Source organism: Amblyomma americanum, chromosome 1 (genome assembly GCF_052857255.1).
Source record: "Amblyomma americanum isolate KBUSLIRL-KWMA chromosome 1, ASM5285725v1, whole genome shotgun sequence".
In the NCBI taxonomy this organism is placed as follows: domain Eukaryota; kingdom Metazoa; phylum Arthropoda; class Arachnida; order Ixodida; family Ixodidae; genus Amblyomma; species Amblyomma americanum.
This window is the reverse complement of record NC_135497.1, coordinates 285,215,621-285,238,767: the sequence shown is the minus strand read 5'-3', so window position 1 is coordinate 285,238,767 and position 23,147 is coordinate 285,215,621. Positions and strand designations below refer to the sequence as shown.

At 45.7% G+C, this 23,147-nt stretch overlaps 1 protein-coding gene across 1 annotated transcript in view; it reads right to left on the bottom strand.

Annotated features, from left to right (window-relative positions):
* LOC144115214 (nose resistant to fluoxetine protein 6-like) overlaps window positions 1-15,648 on the bottom strand; it is a 53,109-nt gene extending 37,461 nt beyond the window's left edge. Inside the window, exons 1-2 of the mRNA XM_077649492.1 lie at window positions 15,387-15,648; window positions 2,509-2,717 (exon numbers count right to left, since the gene is read on the bottom strand). Coding sequence (XP_077505618.1) covers window positions 2,509-2,717; window positions 15,387-15,648 — 471 coding nt within the window. The remainder of the gene's footprint in view (window positions 1-2,508; window positions 2,718-15,386) is intronic.
* Between the last annotated feature and the right edge of the window lie 7,499 nt (window positions 15,649-23,147).

The following is a 23,147-nucleotide window of genomic DNA, read 5'->3' as shown; positions in this document are numbered from 1 at the left end:
GTTTTACAGTTTACATAAGCATGTGAGAGGTAAAGACTTCAAACAGAACACGTCTCTTTACAAAGATAACAAGCAACGCCTTCGAACGACAAGTATTAATAATGCTTGTCATCGCCAAAAAGTGCCAAGGTGTTCAATGGTCCTCCTAACCTCAATGAAAAATTAAGGGTTGTGAGTCATGACTGGAGACGGAGAACGTATGGCGTAGCTTGCTTCAAAGCGGTGCCGCTAGTCGTTGAGACTGATATTGTCTTGTTAATATTGGCTGCAATATAATATTGTTGTGGCCTTAGAAGGCATCGCTTGAGTGGCGTAAGCACAGGTACAGCGATGTACCAACCAGCTCAGATACAACCAGTCTTGCAGTTTCTTTCTAGCCTCTCCGAGCTTGTCACCTCACTTGATGTTCTGCATCCCACTTGTGTGTCACCGTTATGCTTCGTCTTTCATGTGTTTGTGTCTACTCCCGTGCTGACGCCACCCAAATTACTACGTAAGCATTACTACCACTGTACGCGTCTAGGTTTCACCACACTTGAAGGGCCTACAGGGTAAGCCCTGTAGGCCCTTCACCACTTTTTGTGGCGTAAACTTTCTGAACGGCATTTGCCAGCTGAAAACCAATTGGTCTTTGGCAGCTGTTTTTCTCAGTCGGAACGCAGGACGCAGAATGTAAAAAAATATTGGGCACGAACTACGTGGGTTCAGCGCGTTTACAACACCCATTCTGCAATCATGTCCGAACACTGCAGCATCATAGTGGGCATTGCGACTGTGAAAATTTTTTGGTGGTCTGGTGAACGTAGTGATTCCGGTCTGCGCAGTATAGATGCGAGCGAGCTCAGTAAGAACTTATTGCTACAAAGCAGCGCAGAAAACCTTGAAGGAGAAAGAATACTGGATGGACGCTTCTAGCGCCTCAATTACATTGAAGAAGAAACGGCTTTTCAAGCAGCTCATGGGGCACCGAAAAATATATGCATATCACCAGGCTTTTGGCAACTGGGAAAATAGGGTGGAGAGTTTAATCTCCCGCTTCAGAATCGTCACAGTTGGACGACTGACACGCTGTCATCGACCTTGTATTCTGTGTGGGCTGTTTTTGTGGCAGTCAGCCGATCTGCACGACTCAGGAAACTAAATGCTCACTGATTCTCAAAACGTATACACCCTTGGCGCGAATATCTTCATAGGCACTGGTAGCGGGCGGAAAATTTTTGTTTCTTTATTTAAGCTGTCGCAAATAAATGAGTGAGATATTCATAGTAGGGCTCTTTGTTCAGGCGAAAATTTTATATGAGGATAACCTCTACAAAAAAAATGAACTCTAATAAGCTGAAAAATATCACCTACTTTTTTTCACGAAAAAAATACATTGGCAAGCCCCCCCCCCCCCCCCCCCTTCCTGATTCCCTCATGTGCGAAAGATAAACTTTGCAGAGCTTACTGAAGAAATCAAGTGAAAAATCCTGACTGGCTAACAGCGTCATTAAAATTTAGAAGACGCTCTACGGCGGGCAAGGAGTTTTTCCCTGGGTACCGGGACACGCCGGAGTGAAGAGGGCCGATGATCTAGCTCGCGAGCTTACTAGCCGAGCGGATACATCAACGGACTCGGAACCCACCACGACGGGGGAGCCAACGTTCGTGGAGATACTGAATTATCACAGAGGCAGGGGAATAACGTATCCCCCGCCACACCCACTCTTAACACAACACGAAGCAGTGGGATGGCGAAGACTGCAGACAGGAAACTTCCACAACTTACACACACTCCACAAAATGTATCCGAACCAATACGCGGACACATGCACGTGGTGCGGGGCAACCCCCACGTTATACCGCATCACATGGGAATGCAAGAACAACTTCTCCTTTCATAAGTTAAAAGAGCCCAGTGCGGAACAGTGGGAGGGCCTGCTCACCAGCAGCGAGCTGTCGGTCCAAAGAGGACTAGTGCAGCACGCATGCGAGGTGGCACGGCTCAGTAAGGGCCCTGGAACAAGGGAACCAACCACCGGATCAACCGGGACTTCAACCCAAAGGATGAAGACATCCGGAAGCCGCTAACACCTCTGCTTAATAGAGCAATAAAAGTTTTTTCCTCCTCCTTCTCTCTGAACAGCCTGCCGAGTTTTGTTAACTTTTACAGAGATAAATTGGGACGTTGGTGCTGAATAAAATTAATTTACTATATAAAATGGCGTATTTCGAACACAAACCACACACAGTGCTGAAAACTAAGCTTATGCCTTGTAATCAGCAGTTAGGTCGTTCATTTCGTCGTGAGTAATCAACGCCCGGCCGATCCGCCGGTGCTGCCGCAAGAACGAAATTCTTAGTAACATCATACTAAAGCCCGATTTTCTTAAAGTACGCTACTCGGTATAGCCTTTATGCTTCATAGAATATACTTCCCTTTACAACACGCGCGCTTTCTTTGCTACTCAGCCTTTCCCTGCCATGTACGCGCTGCTGGCCGCTCGCTAGAAAGCCGGCTGGGTTTACCGTGAGTTCGGCGGCCATCTTGTACCTCTCGACCAGCTGCCTGAGCAGTAACCTGGCGGGCTTGACGGAGAGCGAGCAATACTGGCCCTTGAAGGTGATACGGCCTTGGTCGTCCAGCACTCGCGTCTTGAGGCACTGCGAATACGAGCCGACGCTGACGAGGCTCCCCTCCAGGATGTTGGCCGGCAGCAGACCATTGGACAGCAGCACTGCGCGCAGAGGAGCACGTCGTGAAACGGGGTCGGCCAGTGTGCTTTGACACGCAGCGACACACGTCTTCCAGCAGCCCAGATTTGTTAAACAAAAGTGCATATGACCCGAAGATGGCGTATCATTTCCGCAGGCATTGAAGTAACAAATTACATCGGTCAAACATATCTGGCCACTCGGAAGATACTTAATATATCTTATTTAAACCGTAATTATTTAAACAAATAGTACGGAGACAGGGAAATAGGCAGGGTGAGGTCGCAATGTTAACACCGGGAGCGGAGCCTTTTACACAAGTTCAACGAAAATAATGCGGTACTTGATCCAATGAGCATTAAAGCAGTCGGAAGTCCATCTCAATGAAAATAAAAGATTGAGGGGGCAGTAAGACACACAAATGACAAACGCAGTAAAAAATCTTCAGCGAAGAAAAATTGTGCTAAAATAGTAGAGGACTCACTGTTTCTGAGTTTAAGATTACAAAATTCCGAACCGCAGAGAGAAGAAGGAAGGGGATGTTCTTTCTGTTAGTTTTTATTCTCAGCACTGTAAACTGCAAGGCGTGCACTGCCTCGGCTACATGCGAATTTTTCAGGGACGCAAGCACTTCAGGGCAGTGGTAGCAGCTCGGAACACCTTGTTACTACTTGGTGCAGGCGGAATAACTTTGGTCAATACTGTTTTTAGGCTTATACTGCCTGCATTAAAACGTGTTCGCTGACACCACGCAGCAAACTCTTTGTTCCTTTCGCATTTCCTGGCCCCGTGTTTTCCACAGATATGTAGCACCATGTTGGCGCCAGTGGCAAATAGCGAGCAGCAGGTAAGGTTACATAATCAAGGGTTCGACAGAATCCTGTCTGGTGAGGGGGAAGCATATTGGAAGCACAAGAAACATACACTCGCCAAAGAAAAAATATTTAACACATGACGTTTCGAGACCCGTACGGGTCCCTTGTTCACAATGAGGATGGGCGGAATGGGCCGCTACTTATAAGCGGACTTGACTGCACAGTGAGTGGGCGTAGATATCGGGGAGATTCTCTCTCGTCCTGTTGATAGCATTCTTGGTCGTCTGTATGTAAAATGATTCGAGAAGTAATTGTGAAGATAAAGGTTTTTTCGTGTCCAAGATTGTGTCCAAGATTTATCTTCACGATTACTTCTCGGATCATTTTACATACGGACGACCAAGAATGCTATCAACAGAACGAGAGGGAATCTCCCCGATATCTACGCCCACTCACTGTGCAGTCAAGTCCGCTTATAAGTAGCAGCCCATTCCGCCCATCCTCATTGTGAACAAGGGACCCGTACGGGTCTCGAAACGTCATGTGTTAAATATTTTTTCTTTGGCGAGTGTATGTTTCTTGTGCTTCCAGCAGGTAAGGTTCACAACACGTTAGCAGCTCTGGCACATGCACTGTACCCACTGTATCAGGAAGAGTCTTTGCTGACTAAGATATTAGGCCTTTCAATTTGTTCATGACGCCTGGTCGTTCAGCAAGAAAAAATTCAGCTTTGCTTGTTTGCGAACATTACAAGAAGCGCTTCCTGCGAGTCGCCGTGTTTCTCACTGGACTGGTGTGCGCACGTGTGGCATGCTCGGAGCACATGGCAGCGACAGCCTTCAGCACATGTTTTCAAGTCTAAAGAGCACATGTTTTGGCTGAAATTTCTATACAAAGCAAATCTGACAATCTTAAACCTCATAAGTGCATTTAGCTAGAACACAACAAAGCAGCTTCTGATGCGTTGCTCCAGTAAAACTAGTCAGAGTTATGGTTCATTATTGCAGTGGTTATTTCAGAATAATTAATGAGATCCCGTGTGATGCATTGACGCTAGAGGTGAATTTGTGGGGAGAATGCTGTCATTTATGAAATAAAGAACACGACCAATGGTCTTGATAATGTGATGCATCCTAATCTGATTGTTTAAAATGATGCATTTAGTGATGAGAAGTTTGTTTCGACAAAGAAGCGTAAACAAGTAAGTCAAAACAGATGAGCGAGAGTGTCTGTCTTCCTTTGTATCCCAAATGGTAGCCTGGGTGTCTAACAAAACAGTAATTTTAAGGCGTACTCTCTTACTACTGCTCTAATCACCAGCGCGTAATTTTTCGTTCGCCATAACTTACCGTTAATACCGTAACTGTTGAATTAATTCTGTCGAAATTACTTTTCGTTGCAGCAGATGAGTTCCATTCAAAAATATTCTGTACCTGGGAAGCTGGGTACTCGGACGCCGCTCATGTAGCGTTTCAAACGGCGCGCACCCGAAGCAAAGGCGGATATATGCTTCTGAGCGTTTTCTTTCTCTTAACTCACCCGCAAAGGTTTCGACATGCTCCCTTCAGTACCAAGAATGTGCGTATGTGCTCGAGGGCGAATTCGGTGCATTCGTATTTCTTTGTCGGAAACCTGTGATTCTTCCATACCCGTGTGAATTGGTGAAATAATAAGGTGAAAAATTCACGCCACCTGCTCATGTGTGTAATCGTCTGCATGTAATTAAATTTTCGTGATTTTGTTATTCCTTGAAAGCCCATAACTAGCACGGCAAATATTTTCTAACATAAACCAAATCTACCAATTTGTCATCCAATCAGTGGAATATTCGAAAACCAACAATGTCATGTTTGCTGCACATTTGAAAGAACTGCCCTGCTGTCGCTGGTCTCAAGGTCAGAGCTCCCGTTCTCATCCTATGGCGCCGCGCATCATGCAGCGTTCGATATTCTCGTGTACACCGCATGATTCGCCTCTCCCGTCTGGACTGCAGCTGCGAGCGACGCAGTTCGAATGAGATAGGGTCTCGTCGCACGTGGGCGTGAGTGACGTGTACTGGTAGGCGTTGCTGTGCGCGCGGCAAAGAAGCACAAGAAGCCCGGGATGACCAAAATATCTTGAGCCACAGTTCTGAGGGTAGTAACGTTTCTGAAACTGATACTATTGCTAACAGTCAACTAGAAATGAGTGAAATAGTTAAAAATGATAAGTATTAGAAATTAGGTGCTGAGTGTAGTAGTTGACGTGATTCGCCTGTTTTCTGATGTCCGCTAACACTAGTGTTACTAAGGCGCTAAATTCCACCTTTATATCTCATCAAGCCTCTTTTTAAATATTAGTCGCGGGCTTCGCCTAAACACCCGGTGTAAGTAGCAGAGATAGAAGCAGTCATTTTACAGGGTTGCACCATTTCTAGAATTTCAGGAATTGCGTTGTGGACAAGACCCAAGAATGAACAATACGCTGAATTCTCTTGCGAGCTAACAAGTGCCGTAAAACTAGCCGCAATATACCGCCAAGAATCGATGGGCACGCAAACCAACCATATCTGGCCGCTTCATTTTTCCGTTCCGATGGGCTGCTTATAAGTCACTAACAAACCCAGGTGCGACGCGAATGGTATGGCGACATAGGAATTTTTTGTTCCGGTGCCCCGTCGATACCGCGCACTGATGTAAATGGGTGGTTTCCAAGCCAAGATTAACGAAATCTGTCATCATTCAAATTGTCTTTCTAGATTTTCATTCCGTCAGCATTAGAAGTAAGATGCTTCTCTCTTTTCTGGATATCTGCTCAAGGGTGTGCTGTTAAAACCGTGTGGCAACGCTTCGTGGGCCCTGGCTTTTTGAGAATCCTGCTGAACTTCATGGGCGCTTGGTCCCATACTTTGAATTTAGAGAACGAACAGGCGCATCTTGGTAGCTGTCATAGTTTCTTTATATGTAGAAACTTATTTTTAGCACTCTTCGAGATGCTTGCGCCAGGAACGTGGAGTAATATTACCATGAGAGGAATGCCAGACACCGCTGTTGTGTGGTGCCCTGCACTTTTCTGCTTATGATGTTGTAGCGTTGGTGCTGAATACGACTCTAAATGGATATAATGGGCGAGGCCCCTACGAAGTGCAGCCTGCTGAGGTTAGACTGAACTATACGACAAAGGGACTGTCCGCTATCTGTTGTGTGCCTCACATGTCTAGTCCGGGTACATTTTGTATTCTTAATTTGAGCTACATCCCTTTCGACTCGTGTTCGCAATCTAACTAATGCTGTTTTTTTGTATCTTAACCTTACATTCATTATTTTCCAACCCATACCTGGCTGCGCTGGTCTTATACGCACTGGCACTTTCTCCAATTTCATGTAAGTTCCGGCCCCGTATAGGCAAGCAGTGGCAGGATTATTCCGTTATCTGCTTTCTTTGGAAAAAATTATGAAACCCTCACCCACTTCCAGTAAAACTCTTATTTCAAGCAGTTATTATTTTCGCGGAGGGTTGCTGATGGTTTTAGTTTTGTTCACGTTAAATTGCAAAGCTATCTTCGTCCACTGCCTGTTCAAATCGCCAATCATGAACTGTAATTTATCGCCGCTTACTTAGTAGGACGATACCATCAGTGAATCGGATGGACTTAGCTTCCTAATAACTCCTAAACCTACTTCATTCAAGATAACTCCCTGGCTACTTTCTGTGGATATACAGTCAGATCAAAACTGAAAGTATGCATTCTTTTTTGGCACCCTTTGTGATCGGTGATCAGTTTTTATCATTCCTAATATATAAAAGATCATTGCCACCTGGCAGTCCTGGAAGGTATTTTCTGTCATATTAACCTACGCTCCTTCAATCCCTTGCTTGCACGATGCCTGCGTTACCACTCATTGCTGGGTTAAAGTGATAGTTTTTTACTGTTTTAGCAGTACAGTCCTCCTTCGGCGAAAATGCCGCTGTCTGAGTGTCCGAACCCTCCCTAAACCGACCCACCTACACACTCCAGAAGGATCTACCCAACAGCCACCCACGCAAAGCCTCAACCTAACACCGCCCTCCAGAAGTCTCCAGGCCCCTACGCAGCAGCGGAACAAAATAGAGACGGTGAAATCAAATTAATCAAATAAATCAAATGGTGAAAGGAAGCGAAATGCTAGATGCCCATGTGCTGTGCGTTGTCAGAGCACGTTAAAGAAGTCCACGAAATAATCAAGAGCCCTCCACTACGGCGCCCCCATAGTCTGAGTAGCTTTGAGATGTTAAGCCGCATAAACCAAAATCAAAGACCCAGGGGCAAGGCTGTCACTGGGAAAGCGAAAATGTGACAGCGAAGCATAAAACCAGTACTCCCATCGAAAATTTGTAACATCTCATTGTATGATCACCTGTCAATTTATGCTACATACAAAACCCACTTCTAGGTGCGTTTTCTACGCATGTTGTGCACACCTCTTTGCCGTGCTCGGTGATATCAGTATGAGCTATTCTCCACAACCCTTTCCGAAACCTAACTTTTACCGTAGGGTAACTGTTGCCGAGGCTTTCCCTGGCGCTATTACTGAATAATTTAGTAGACATCTTGTACATAAGAGATCATGGGCTAATAGGTTTATTACCTTCTTATTAGTTAGTATTAAATGGACGTTCTTCGATGCGGCCGGCACAATTGAGGCCATGAAGCCTTATATGCAGGGTTTTGAACTCCCTGAATGCAGAAACATTTGAGGTCTTTCAGCAAGTCTACGTTCACTTGATCTTTCACCTGTCCTTATTCTTCTCTTAACTGCTCGAAAAGCTTGACGTACTTTCTAAATTACCATCGCATTTGGCAATTATTCGGTGCTAGCATTTCTACAAGTGCGGCCTGGGTTTATTTATTTTATCTATTAATTGACAAATTATGAAGCCCATGGGTGTTGCAGGAGAAATGAGGTTAAAGTCATGAGAAGCAAAAAGTATAAGAAATGATAAAAGATTAACAAAATGCTTCACCGATGGCATTCTTCGGACGTGTGCGGACTGAGATGGAGGCGGTGGCTGCGAGAAGGCAATTTCAGCCGTTTTATATTGGCCTCATAAATGAATCGCTTTTATTGTAAGTTTAGCAGCGCGTCACTAATATTTCGCAATGGGGCTTGAACATTAATGACAGACATTAAAGGGAAAGAATAAGCTCCTTATTTTTTTTCCTAAATTGGCGCATTAAACTTTGTGAAATAAGAAAAGGCAGCTGTATTTACAGCAGTATAAGAAAATGGATAGATTGACAGCTTTACCGCTGTTCTGATGCAGGCGTGACAACGGTAATAATCCATTCACTGATGTAAAAACCTGGGTGACCATAAAAAAAGAACGTGAAAGAGGCACGAACAGGAAAAAAGTATGGAGGGACAGGCACTCATCAGAGCATGTCGTCTTGGCGCATTTTCTTGGACTATATATTTTTTCGCCCCCCCCCCCACTTTTTTCATAACGAAAATGATAATTATACTCGACAACGCAGGGCCCATATTTTGGATAGACTGAAGGTTGTAAGTTAAGGTTGCTTGGCCAGAGGCCAAAATGCAGACTTGTGACTCTGCAGGCCAAAGTTTCGCACAGAGTAAAGTCAGCTGTGTAAGGCGAAACGCTACGTCTCAAGTAGCGAGTACAGGGAGTAGCGGTGTTAAAAACGTAACATTCATGCGCGACATTAGATTACTTGCGACGAAAACGGATGAAGGACGTTTGTTTGGATGCTGTGCAACTGAGTACAAAATTTATCTTATATCTTGAAAGTAAAGATTTAATAGTATCTGTGCTATTGCTTTTGACCCCGCGCAAGCAAATGAGAGGATCTGTTTCGCCAACAGGCGCATATATTCTCGGTGCCGCCCAGTGCGCATTGGCCTGGAACCTATTCCCCCCAGATTGTGTGAGCCCACGCTTCCCTCTCGACCGCTGTGCAACTCAACGGACGGGGTTTGTGACCTCAACCTCCGCAGTTGATTGGTGGCTAAGCCGTGTTCAGCATCTGCGCATAAATTCGCGGCTAATTTTCTTCGCCACTCTAGCCGCAGTTTGATATAGCCAAAAATACAAACACTGGCCTGTTCTAAGCTTGCCGTGAGCGTTAAATGTGACAATGTGGTACGGGCGTTCTTTGTAGCCAAGATGCAGCTTCAGCGTGCAAAGCTTCTTTAAGAAATTCCTTAATGTCGTGCGATCTCAGCCCCTGCTTGTGCCTTCGACCTCGATGGGCACTGGGGATGTCTGCCTGAGAGTTGGCTTCAAGGTTACTAAATTCGCGGCCACTAACAGATGTTAAGCACCATATATATGCCCATTAGAGCACATTGAGTCTCGATACAGTGGTGTCGGAACAAAAGCACCTGCGCGACGGTTCGCGCATGCCCAGGTGCCGGCTGGGGACTCAGCCACCGCTTTCAACGCTGCCATTACGCGGGGGGGATGTGCGCCCAGATGCGGGGCCCCACACCACACTAAGGAGGAAAAGGGCATCTTAAGAGCCGCCGGGGAGAGTGAAACCAAACATACAAACAAGGCGCACAAAGCCCTTGTAGGTCAAGGAAAGTGTAGGGGGTAAATATATGTGCTGCCACGCGGAAGTCGCCAGGACCGCCAATAGGTTCCATAAAGTGACGGAGGACACCGCTTCGGCGCTCGCTCTCGGTTTTCCTCTTTGTTTGTCTCACCGGTGCGGTCGCATCTGCGGAACAATGACGCAAACGAAACGCGAGTTCAACAGTAGACTCCTCATCCCCTAGGAGCCTTTACAAGCAAATGCTGCATACGCACGACACAAAAGAGCTGCGCTAGCCGGCTCCGAGGCAAAGTATGCATCTGATGCCGGTATACGTGCTGCTGAAGCGTTCTGAAAGCTACTTATCGCGCATTCTTGCATTCCAGTCGGTGCATTCTATCGCTTTTCCTAACGCTTTCAGGTACGTAACGCACGTTACGTACCTGACAGTGGCATCGGGTGCTGCCCCTTTATAGCTGCGGCGGGTCTAAGTGCTTTTAGTTGATGTCGTTGCCTCTGAAGGAGCCAGAGATTGGCCAGAGTTTGGTGATGACTTAAGCAGAAGTAAACTTTGCTCAGACTTAGCTCAAGCAGTTCATAAATAAAGATTTAGAAATAAGAGAAGGTGTGCAACGGATTCTGAAAGATTTTGGGATGATAGGAATGGAAATCGAGGAAACAAATAAATAAGGAAAAAAACAAATTTTGCGAGAAAGGAAAAAGAAGCGTTAACGCAAAAATATCCCGGTTTGCATAATATATCTCTAAAGAAACTCACACACCGGATCTAGGACGAGCCCTTTAACGGTGGCGTCGATGGAGAGGAGGACGGAAATAGTAAACGGCAGCCCTAATCGAGCGAGAGAAATTTGCAAATTCTTAATTATCTGGGGTGCAAAACGCCGGCAGGACAGGATGTAATCACCCAGCAACTGCATACCCTTTTTTATTCTTTATTTTGGTCGATAGTGGTTATTAGTCTCATTTTTAGGGCATAAAGTGCAGCCAGGCAGTAAAAAGGTTTTCATATTTTGCCATTTCCAATGTTGCGAAACACTATGTGGATGGATGGATAAAACTCTTTATTAGTTTCCAATAGACTGTTATATGTCTATCTCTCTCCTTTGAAGCCTCGCGAAAAAAGTTGCTTATCTCCCAGGAAACTCCAGGAAAGCCAGTAGCTGGTGGATATATAAAGAATCAAAAAAGAACCTCTTCGCTGCTCTTTTCATTATGTGACAACGGTTCGTTTGGCTCTGAAATGGACACGGTAACGGAGAATTCCCCTACGCATTACAACATGCTCAGTCGCAGTAAATCTACGCTGTACACAGCAGCCAATTTTTATCGGGAAGCGCTCGCCGCTACGAAAAACGCTTTGTTTGAATCATTCAGCAGCAGTTATAATAGGTAATGAATATTATACCTTCAACAGAATTTGCAGACGGGCTAGATGGTTCATAGTTTCACGAAGGATTATAGCACATGCGAAAGACAAACACGAAAGACAAGAAGTACATAGAAGAATCGCCTAAGGCCGAAGTAACGCATTTTTCAAGTACAGTACTTGCAGACCACGCGTAAAAATCAGCAGCATCCTAAGCAGACGCGTATTTAAACAATTACTATAATGAGCTGATGCAGACTGCGATTAGTCCCGTTCGGTTCGGGGGCACGCAGCTGAGCTCTCGAATGTGGTTCCCGCATACGCGCGACGAGAATAATGTCTGGTTTAGCTGCCTTTAGTTTAATCAAATAACTCAGCTTCTATCCCCAAGGCTAACTACTGAACAAAAAAATACATGCAGATTAACTTTTAGTTGACACTGCCTGCCATATATACGTGCAGAAAGGCCAAAATATCGCAGTTTTCTGCACTGTGTGAAGCTCGGCTTTGTCAACAAAGTCGTTGCACGAACGCACACTAAGTTTTTCCAATTTCATGAAACTGTGTACAAAAAAAAAGAATCAAGGCAAAGTGGATGAAAGGGGAGAGAGGGAAGGAGCACGAACCACGTTGGCGATGAAAAGGCGGTTCTTGTCACTTTGCATTTTATTTTGATAAGATATTGCACAGAGACGTCCAAGGACATTGCACGAAGACATCATGCGAAGACAGTTGTGTAAAACCTGCCTGGAGGTAATACTGCTGTTACAGAAGATCACGCCCTTGCATTTGTACGTGGCAGTTTAGGACTGATGAGCATGCCTACAAAGTTCTGCCGGATAACAGAAGCCATACTGGAAAAGAGCGATCAGAACAAGTCCTAAGCGTCATCAAAACGATTTTCAGACTTGAAAAGGATTAAACATTATATTGTCTTGTACTGGTATCTTCAAATATGTCTGGAAAAATACAGGTACGCCATATAGTAATCAAATTTGCTTTATGCGCTTACTGGCGTGATGCGTTTAGCGCTTCCTTTGTCACCTTTCTTTTTCGCGTTCCCGCCCCACCTCCTCTTTTTAATTGCCTATTTGTAACCACATTGTCTTACTGTCAGTGTATTTCCTACCTGGAGTATTACTGATCGCGTTCTTTACTGGGTGTAGCAGGCTAGTTTAGTAGAAACTCATGCATGGATTCGATCCTTACCGTTAAACTTGGGGGCCCGCTGTGGCCTTCATACCATAGCAGTGCAATTAAACATTAAGCATGGAAGGTCAGACGATGACAGATCATTCGTTGTGCACTTTTAGAGCAACCGGTAAAAAAGGAGTCATTAAGTTCGCGCTTGTGTTTTTGTGTTTGAGCGAGGGAGGGAAAAGTGAAAATCTGACGCCGATACTGACATCATAAAAAGACCTTCCGACAAACGCGCCGATTCCCAAATTTATCGCAACTATAAGAACTGAGCAGCACTTTTGCGGCGTGGTGGCTCCATCTATTGAACAGGGAAAGAATGAAAATGAAACGCGAACAGGGCTGAATGGTTTTGGCGCGATTCGTCGCATTTCCGCGCTTTTATCCTCCGGCTCGAACAATCCCAAACGAAAAATCTGCCTTCGTGTCGTTAGTTGTCATTTCACCACTTCGTGCATTTGTAGTGTGTAATGACCTAAGTTTAAGTGCTAAAATTATATTAGTGCTCAGTCATCCAAATATTTTCTAGCTGCCTTCAACGCTGGTGTAACTAAAGTAGTAAGCAGTGTGAGGAGGAAAATTTTGTACAAGATTGAATTTTGTGGTTCAGCACTGAATTTCAAAATGACTTTTGGATATTATACACCAAAAGAAAAACTAGCTAGAAAACAAAACAAGCGTTGTTTGCCGCACATATTTATGGAGTAGTCAATAAGTGGATGCTCAAACCTTCTTTAATCTCACATCCTCACTATTGTACTACTGGGGACAGATTTTTCCGAGGCGCGAGCTCTAGGCAAACATTTATTGCAGCTCCGCCTCGCTACACAGTCGCCTGATATTGTGAAGAGAGGAAGGAGCATTTAGGCCTTTAATACCTTCATACAATATCAGGCGACTGGCTCTTACAAAAACGTTTTTAAACAGTCTGTACACTGTCCATATACTTCTGTCTATAAAGTCTGTAGACTCTCCATGACGAACCCAAGAGAACAGTGTATAGGCAATACAAATCCTATAGACAGTCTATAGACCATCTATAGATTGATGGCCATACACTTCTAGAAGACATTTTTTTTAGACCTTCTATAGACTATGAGGAGACAAATAAATATCGGTAGGAAGGCAATAGAGTCTATAAAAAGTGTGTAGGCTGTCTATAGGCCATTTTTTAAGGGGCGTAGCGAGGTGGAGCTATAATAAGCCTTTTTCCTAGAACTCGCGTCCCGGAAACTTTTTTCCCCAGGCGTGGCTTTAAGATTTCTCAGATTGTGTGAAATATTCCTACACTCGATAAGTCGGGTCAAAAGATGCGTAGACAGTACCGCCGATGAAAAGAGAACAGTCGCCTAAGGTGAGTCCTTCACAGCGCTTAATTTCAGTCATTTTTTTTTCAATCTCAGTTCTTCATGCGCAGGAAACTAAACGGTCATGGGCAAATTGGGCTGAGTATGTGACTAGCTCCCTAGCCTGTCATGTGTTCACCATACCTCTTTCCTTCCTTACTCGCCGTAGCCACACGATATGGCAGAAAAACCACAAGGATGGGCTAACATTGTAGTCAAATTGCAATAACGTGAAATTTTTAAGCTTGAAAACTATACTGTCCACTCCAGAATTTATCTCATGCCTGCAAACGTCAAAATGAAGGTGAAAAAACAATACGGATGAGGCCATACTTCCGTGCATGGACAGCCCTCGTCCCCTATTCTAGCCACTTTGTAATTTGGCCCACTAAATTCGAGCAGTGCTGTGTGTGATACAGCCACCGTCATATGATCTGAAGTCAAGTTTATAACCTCTTCAAGAGAGGTTCCTTTGGATGGCATTAATCGGCGGCAAATCATTAATTGTTCTTAAGCGGGCTAACAACTTCCTGGATACGGACCTTGAATGGTTGATGCCAAGTGTGGCTTCGACGATGTTGCGTGTTTTACTGAAGCACCACAAAAAAATTAACTATGCGCCCCAAACAAGAAGACGAATCAGCAGTGGGCGAACCGCGTGATGGAGTGATTACGCAATCCGCTTCATTTCGCACTCGTACTTATTGTTGTAACACGAACGCGTGTTTTCGCGCCAATACGAGCAAAGAAAGTTGAAGATTCATTCTTCGAATTACAAATAGCACCATCTGGCCTTCCTTCCCATTCAACGAGACATCATATGTGCGCATAAGTAATTTCATCATTTTCTCTTTGATCATTTCCATGCAGTCTCTGAGAATTATTGTCACGTACAGCTTACCAGGGCAGTAAAGAGGCCCTAGAAAAGATTTCAGTTATTATGAATGCAAAAACGATAGGTACACACTCGTTAGAGATAGGCGGCGCTAGGCCCAGCAGAAGGGCAAAGAAAAGCAGACCAGAAGAACATATCTTGAAAATTTGGTTAACATCGCCGCATGGTTGTTCAGCAGCTATGACATTCATCTCCCGAGTTCAGCGGAGGTCTAGTTACGATGGAAGATATATGCAGGAATTTTCTAATGCTGAGATTCCTGCCAGGTGGTCGCAGTTAGCCAGGGGCCTTTCGCAATATCAGTATTCTCATAGCTCGGAGCGTAGCATTTGCACCTTAAAATCCAGTCATTACAATTACGCCTCGTTGTGGTGCGACTGCGGCAGCGAAGCGAAATCAAGCTTTTCGAGAACAAGGGAGTTGGTACGATAAGATAGCCAAAAATGAGCGTTAACAAGAGTCAAGCTCTGTCATCGCTCATACCTCGAATTCAGGATCGTCTATGGCCAAGCCAATGTCTGCAGCGTGCACCACTCACTTCTGAGAACCCAGGGTTCGTGCTTCCTTATCGCCAGGAAGGCCTTGAACAGGCCCGCGGCGCAGGCGGTGCTCACGTTGGTGCTGCCCACCAGTTCGGACACAGCCGGCATCACCCTCGGCACCAACGAGTGGATGAGCCGCTCGAAGTCGTCCATCATGTTCTTGGAGGCTGTCCCGGCGTAGGGCGCCGGCCCCGCGTACGAGCTCGCTGCGGAGCCCACCAGGAGCACGCAAAGCAGAGCACGGAGCGCGGCGGCCATCATGGAGGCGGTCTGCAGGAGAAAGGAACAGTCCAGAGTGGACAGCGCCGAAAATCTTTCGCCGCCGTCGGAATGACTCGGCCTGCTGCTATGAGGCAGGAAAGCAAACATCAAGAAGAAAAGGCCGAATGCCCGTACGCGCAGCGTAGGCTATGGTGATGGCGGCTTAAAACAGGAGGAAGGCGTCTCCTATGGTGCTGAGCCTTTTTCCTGATTACGGAATGAGCTGTTGTGACTACGAGGCGAAACCTTATACAGAGGTGCTCCTGATGCTGTTAGAATTTTGAGTCTTCTACAGGGCGATGAAAGGACTCAGCGACTGGAAATTGCCAAGAGTCGCAGAATACGGACGCATGTCCGGAATTTAGCACGAACGCATTTATTCGATTACACGTGCACTGATAGATAAAGTGAGTGGAATCACTTGTGGTGTGTTGCAGAACATCAGGCCCCATATTCTGGGAGTGTCTACTGAGCAGACATCTCAAAATGGGCGTGGCATTGAGCGCACACGTTCTATTGCTCCAGAAAATGGCAAAATGCCGTCGCCGCATCGACTCACGTTAGTTGGGTCGAAGCTCCACCGTCTCTTAATCAAGCACAGCCGCCTGCTTCTGCCTTCGAACGCTTTAGCTTAAATCGGTGGTACTTATACCACAGTATTTCTAATATTCACTTTTTGCAGTACAATTATTGATGATATGGCGTGGGCACTTTCAGTCAAGATGAATTAACTGGAAATACGGGTCAGCTCTCGGCACGCAGCCGGCACCTCCGCATTTGCGGCTGCAACCAATCAGACCAGGCCGAAGTGGACGCGTGTCCAGTTAGCACAGGGTATTTGAAACCGATAGTTATTAACTAGGTAACGCCTTCACTTTTCCTCCTTGCGCACGTTACGCACGGCAAGTGTCAACACGAAATTTCCAACGTATATCTACAGACGATTTACAGAGCGGGAGCACGGTCGCCGCCATTTTGGTCACATGATCTCACCGCTATTGCGAGCATTCTGTTTGGTTCACCGCAGCAAGAACAATTAATGCAATAACTTAGTTGTGTAAGCGGGGATTTTATACAATTTTTCGAGTTTGAAATGATTTTTTTTTGTCTGCAGCCTTTTTCGCTCCAACTTTGCGTCGAAGCGCTCGCCAAGTCATTTTCTGTCAGCGTCGGCACACCTTCTTTATATACTGCACCTGAAGCAAAACCCAGGGCGAGATCTTTTCTGGTGAACATTATAAGTTTTTCAAGAGGAGTTCATAACCAATTAAACTGCCAAAGTGCGCTGCTTAAAGGCGAGTAGTGAGGAGATAATGCGGTAGGACCAAGAGGGAAGCAGGAGGGTGTGCTGCGCCTGGAGACGAAAATAGAGTCTGATATCGTCTCCGCTATGTTCAACACGTGGTGTGTGCGGTAATATAGAACATTATCTTATGTGCTGTCCAATGTACTGCGTGTAAAGGTGTGTGCAGTTTGCTTCCCTCAAAAATACAGGAGCCCCTCAGTTTCCTTCAGGACGTAGTCGACACACGCGGAAAAGTCATGTAGAAAGAAAGCTTCGCGCCTTCTTTTAAAGTTCCTCCAGGACTCGGATCTTGGCTCCATGTCGCGAGAGCAGCAGTTGGCTATTGACTATTTTGGGCGAGTGTGTGTATAGTGATGTAGATCAGCCAGGCCTCAGGTATATGCCCGATCTGTGGACCTCATTTAACATATAAGTGTCGCTAGGGTGGACCAATGGCTGGCAGAATCCGCAAGGCTAATCCCACCTATGACCGCCACGGCATAGCCACACGCACACTCGCATTCAGCAATATCCCAGCGTTGCAATACAAAACTATGCTGCCTTGCGCTATAAGAACGCTGGTCGCGTCGCTTCTCCTGGTTGGTCAGTGAGCCAACATCACCAGGAGTAACGCCTCCACGGTAATGGGAAAAGACCATTCCGCTCTCCGTGGCGCGGCGGAAAGAGGCGCTATTATATCCGTATTTTGCGCTCTCAAACAAAGCCTGGTTGACGACACAGGGCTCCGGCAATATCGTGACAGCCCACTGGCATGATGCGTATGATTTCAGTATTCACCAAGCCCGTCAAGCACGACACAGATGTATTTTATGCCACTCAGTGAGTGTGTTGCATGGCTTCCACCCGGTTTGTGCGCCACGTCAGGCGTGAAAAGAAGTGCGCGAGAAAGGCTCACGTCATGCACAGATACAGAGGATAGTGAGAGTGCTGTACGTGAGTTTCAATATGAAGAATTTTGGGGTTAGTTCATGGTTTCGCTTGCGCATATGCTCAGATGTTTAATTTACAGGGAAATTCCATGTGTGTCTCTCAGTATGTAAAGAATGTCTCAGTTGTAAGTAGCATTTAATACTGCGCCCTTACGCCCAGTGTATAAAAAGGCCAAATTTATTCCACTTCGACCGATTACACTTTTTTTCCTCCTGAAGTACCACTTCTGCGGCGCTGAGCTACTGCCAAAAATGAATGAGAGCTGATGTCGATGACGCTCGGTAAAGCTAATAGACCAATAAAGTTTCTAAATAATACCTAGAGGGAAAGCTGGTGCCCCCGCCCGTCTATCCGAGTTTCTTAAAGAGCACGTCATCCACAACGGGAATGCAGGGAAGACAAAGGTGATGTAAGTACTTGGGTTAGCTAGTGTTAGCCCTAAAACATTACTGCAACTGGAGAAATGCAAATTTTTGTTGAAAAAATATTGCGAGGAAACGTTATTTTATAACCAATATGTCCTGTAATAAAATGGCGTTACCCTACATAGGCGTAAAAATGTCGTTACTGCACACTGCAATAAATGAGCATGCAGAAATCCACATAGGCGTAAACGACCACCGAATTTACCAATCGTGAGAAATGGTTTTGTCTTCATGTCGCCAAATTTAGCTAACCATCGAAAACAATTATTTTGCGTTTAATGACTCACTTTTAAGGGCACACATTGTTAAACAAATGTTACGCGCTTAAAAAAGTGCACTTTAGAAGCTTCTGTTCTCGCAGACCTGAAAAATAGGAACGTTCCAATGGTGTCGTCTGCTTTTGCAGGTTCGCGCCCGATGTTCGTGCGCAGGCTATGGTTCATGCCATGAGAAATTCGCAATCCTCACTATTCTATGAGAAACCAGTTTGCACATGTTAAGTTTTGGTTCTCACCGTAACCTGGCGCTGCGCTCACAGATTTTGCGGAGAAAAACATGAATTAGGAAGCGGAAACCTGTCTCTCGTCACTGGCGGCAATGTTCATGCTGACAAGTGCAACATGTGGTTATTTGCGTGAATTCATGAAGTGGAAGTCGTTCCTGCCTGAAATGTGCGGCCACCACCAGACTTTTAATTGAAGTGAATACAATCCTCGACGAGTGCGGTTAGCATAAGTTGCGCTTGTCGAAGTACTTTGCACTTCTAAAAGGTGTCTCCGAGACTCCTACGAGAAATGTGCACAGTTGTCACAGTGGCAGACTGTTGACTTCTAAATTCACAGAAATACTTTTTTTCCTTCTATCACCGTTCAGTGCACAGGTAGCACAGGTTCCCGCTGAGCAAACCCAGCTTGCTGCATAAATGGCTCCAAGCGATGGGGCAAACGAACTTCAGGCCTAGCAGGTACCAGTCACTGTGCTCAGCTCAATTCGATTAAAGCGCCTTCATGTGCTTCGGATCGCGAATGAACTCATAAGTAGCTGGATAACAACACCACCACAAAGCACACAAAATATCAATGAAAACGAAATTGAACAACCAAGAAATCTAATCCGTAGCGCAGTCAACAAACCACCAGATGTAAACCCGAACCCTCTGTCTTCCCGGCATGCCTAGGGCGTCCTTGGTGGATGAAGAGCAGGACCTCCCGCTTTCCCTCCAGTTAATACAGATAAACTCTATGTATAGACCAGAATACGATACGCTCGTAAAAGGCCGTTTCGCAAAGACTCTCAAACCCAGACAGCGGGCGCCATCTTTCGCCGGGCTGCCAAAACGCTACGACGTGCCTTTGCGTCATGCACAACAAGCGGGCTTTGTAACCTCTGTGAGTGCTTAAACATGTCCGTGTCATCCGCCTGGAAGTACAAGAAGTCATCTGGGTACTACAGTGTTGGCTACGGATGCAGTAAATAACACACAAAAAGAAGCAGCTCGATTGTTTAGTGCTGTATGCGATGTGCACGAAGTGTGTCAGAACTTTGCCGCTCCGGAAACCTTTAAGAAGCAGAGAGTAAAGCTGAACTAGCAAAGCGGTCCACACCGGTAAGTCGTCATCGTACGCCATCTTACAACACATTATTGTAGTCAGCACAGTTTTTTCTCGCTAAGTGAAGTTCAAACTTCAATACGGGAAAATGCGGTAGAGAAAATATTATATACCACTCTTAGGCGTTTTCTATGTTTTTATACATATTTTTAACAGTTAGCACAGTTATTATTTAATACAGGACGACTGTGAGCGATGTTCGCGGTTCCCGAGTAAACACTTTTGTAGTTTCGGTTTGAAACTTCTGTTTTCGAGCCTGGTTTCGGGCTCGAAACCCCTATATATAGCCGTCATTGATTATGAGAAAGCATTTGACTCAGTGGAAACCTCAGTACTCATGCAGGCATTGAGGAATCAGGATGTAGAAGAACCTTATGGGAAAATACTGGAAGATATCTATAGCAACTGCATGGCTACCATAGTCCTCCATAAAGTCAGCAATAATATTCAAATAACAAAGGGCGTCAGGCAAAGAGACACGATCTCGTCAATGTTATTCACCTCCTGTTTACAGGAGGAATTCCGAGGCCTGAACTGGGAACAGTTGGGGACAAGAGTTAATGGAGAATACCTAAATAATCTGCCATTCGCTGATGACATTGCGTTGCTGAGTCACTCACTAGATGAATTGCAAAGCATGACCGATGATTTTGACAGCCAGAGCAGAACAGTGGGTCTAAAAATTAACATGCAGAAAACCAAAGTTATGTTCAACAGTCTCGCAAGGGAACAGCAGCTCACAACTGGTAGTAAAGTGGTGGAAGTGCTAAGGAAATACGTCTACCAAAGGCAGGTATACTGAAAGCAGATCCGGATCACGAGAGGGAAATAACAAGATGAATAAGAATGGGGTGGAGCGCATATGGCAGGCTCTATCAAACCGTCAATGGCAGTTTACCAATATCCCTCAATAGAAAAGTATACAGCAGCTTTATCTTACCGGTGCTGAACTATGGGGCGGAAACGTGGAGGCTAACGAAAAGGGTTCATCTTAAGTTAAGAACAATGCAGCCAGCTATGAAAAAAAATGACAGGTGTAGCGTAAGAGATCAGAAGCGGGCAGAGTGGGTGGCGAAACAAACGCTGGTTAATGATATCCTAGTCGAAATCAAAAGGAAGAAACTGGCTTGGGCAAGGCATGTAATACGATGGCAAGATAACCGCTGGTCCTTACGGGTAACGAAATGGGTTCCAAGAGAAGGCAAGCGTAGAAAGGGACGGCGAAAAGTTAGGTGGGTGGACAAGGTTAAGAAGTTTGTGGGGATACGTTGGCCACATTAGCAAAAGACAGAGTTAATTAGAGATACATGGGAGCGGCCTTTGCCCTGCAGTGGGCTTATCCAGGCTGATGATGATGAAGGGGATTAAGGCATGGGATCAAGGTATTTAAATCAAGGAGCCGCATACGACAGAAAGCCACCCGCGCGATGCCACCTCAGTGCGTGGTATACAAGGCAAAAGCCCCAAAAGGATCGGGCATGTAGCATCACCTGTGAGTGAACGTACCGACTGATATATCTGCGCATTTCATAACTTTGTACTGCAAAGCGCGTGAATGAAACTCTCCCGCACTCGGAACTTTTTTTAAAAGCGGATGATACCAAGCGAATCAACTTTACTGCTGTTTACTTTTTCACGGCATTCGGCTTTTTTAACGCCATTGCCTCCGTCTGCTTGACAGAGTACACACTGGTGCTGCTAAAGGATATAGGCGTTCTCACTTAAATGCATTTCGTATTACGTTTTGCAGCACTAATACATACGACAAGTAAAGGTGGCACAGTTTCGTGCACTTCTTCCTCAACCTAGTTGCTACTCATGCATAGCGGCAAGCTGCTGTTTCAATCGTTCGTGATGAAGCTGTGAACGTTGCGGTGGAAGAAAATCTTATTATGAGCGCGTCCCGCATCAGAAAAGACACGGCACTGTCGTCTTCGGTGAAGGAGAAAGATTTAAAAAATCGGGCCCACCACAGTCTCGTTCATGCGGGTCGCATGAACAATTGGTTGATTCGCGAGCTGTGCCACTGCGCCATATCGCCATATCATATTGGTACTGCGGTATCAAAGGAAACAAAACACGCGGACGAGGCTGCCTGATCTGCCCACAATAACGGACTTCAAGTCTGTATTCCCATACCAAGAGTCGACGCAGCGTGTGAGCTACGAAGCTTGGCGCTGGAGCTCACACTTTCTGCGTGCAACATTGGCCAGTTTTTCAACCGTTGCCTCAGGGCATTGGATCCTGGACTGCGCCTTCGTCTTCCCCATAATATACCGCGTCGTGAAGCAACATTGCTTTGCCGTCTTTGGCTCGGTGTTGCATTTGCGAAGGAATACACTTTTCAGATTGGAATGGCTGACAGCCCTGCTTGTGAAAGATGCGGCTGCGAGGAGACAATTGCACAATCTCCTGTGTGAGTGCCCTGCTTTGCATACCACAAGATGTAAGCTACGTTGTGCACTGGACCTCCTTGACCCTCGCCCTTTAACAGGGGATAAGATCCTGGGGCCGTGGCCACAGCATTCGACTGCCCTGAAGGCCTGCAAGGCACTGCTTTGCTCCCTGAGACCAATTCGCTTGAGAGACCAGCTGTGACTGTGCCCATAGCCCCCTCTCTCTCTTCCTTTTTAATCGCCTCGTCCCTCTTCCCCAGTGCAGGGTAGCCAACCAGAACACCCTTCTGGTTACCAATCCTGCTTTCCCTCTTCCTTTTTATATATCTCTCTCTCTCTCTTCGACACTTGCTGCAACAAAGTGCTGACTATCGAAAATAAACCAGACACAGCAGTTCCTGTAGACATCAACACCATTTCATTTCGGTATTGTGTTCGTTCTTTTTGGGCAAAGCAAATTTTCGACGTTTATTAGCAATCGGCAACATAGGACATGCATAATCCCGTTCGACGGAAGAAATACACTCCAAGCGGTACTGCCTTCAAATAAAAATTCAGAAGAGACAAGCCACCCGCACAAAGTTACAGTAGGTATGCGACGCTGCATACCATTAGAAATGCTCCAAACGGGGTGACGTTCCCGTTGTTTACAGCAGTCTAGAGCTGCACTGCATTACGCCAGCTTCCCATGAAGTATGTTGCCAAGTTCCAACTCCATTCTTTGTCCGCATTTCCGCCCTCCATTCTTTGTCGTCTGAGTCATCAGTTGATGTACCCCACATGGATACTACTGGCGACAATGTACTGAGGCCACCAGCTCGGCTACCCA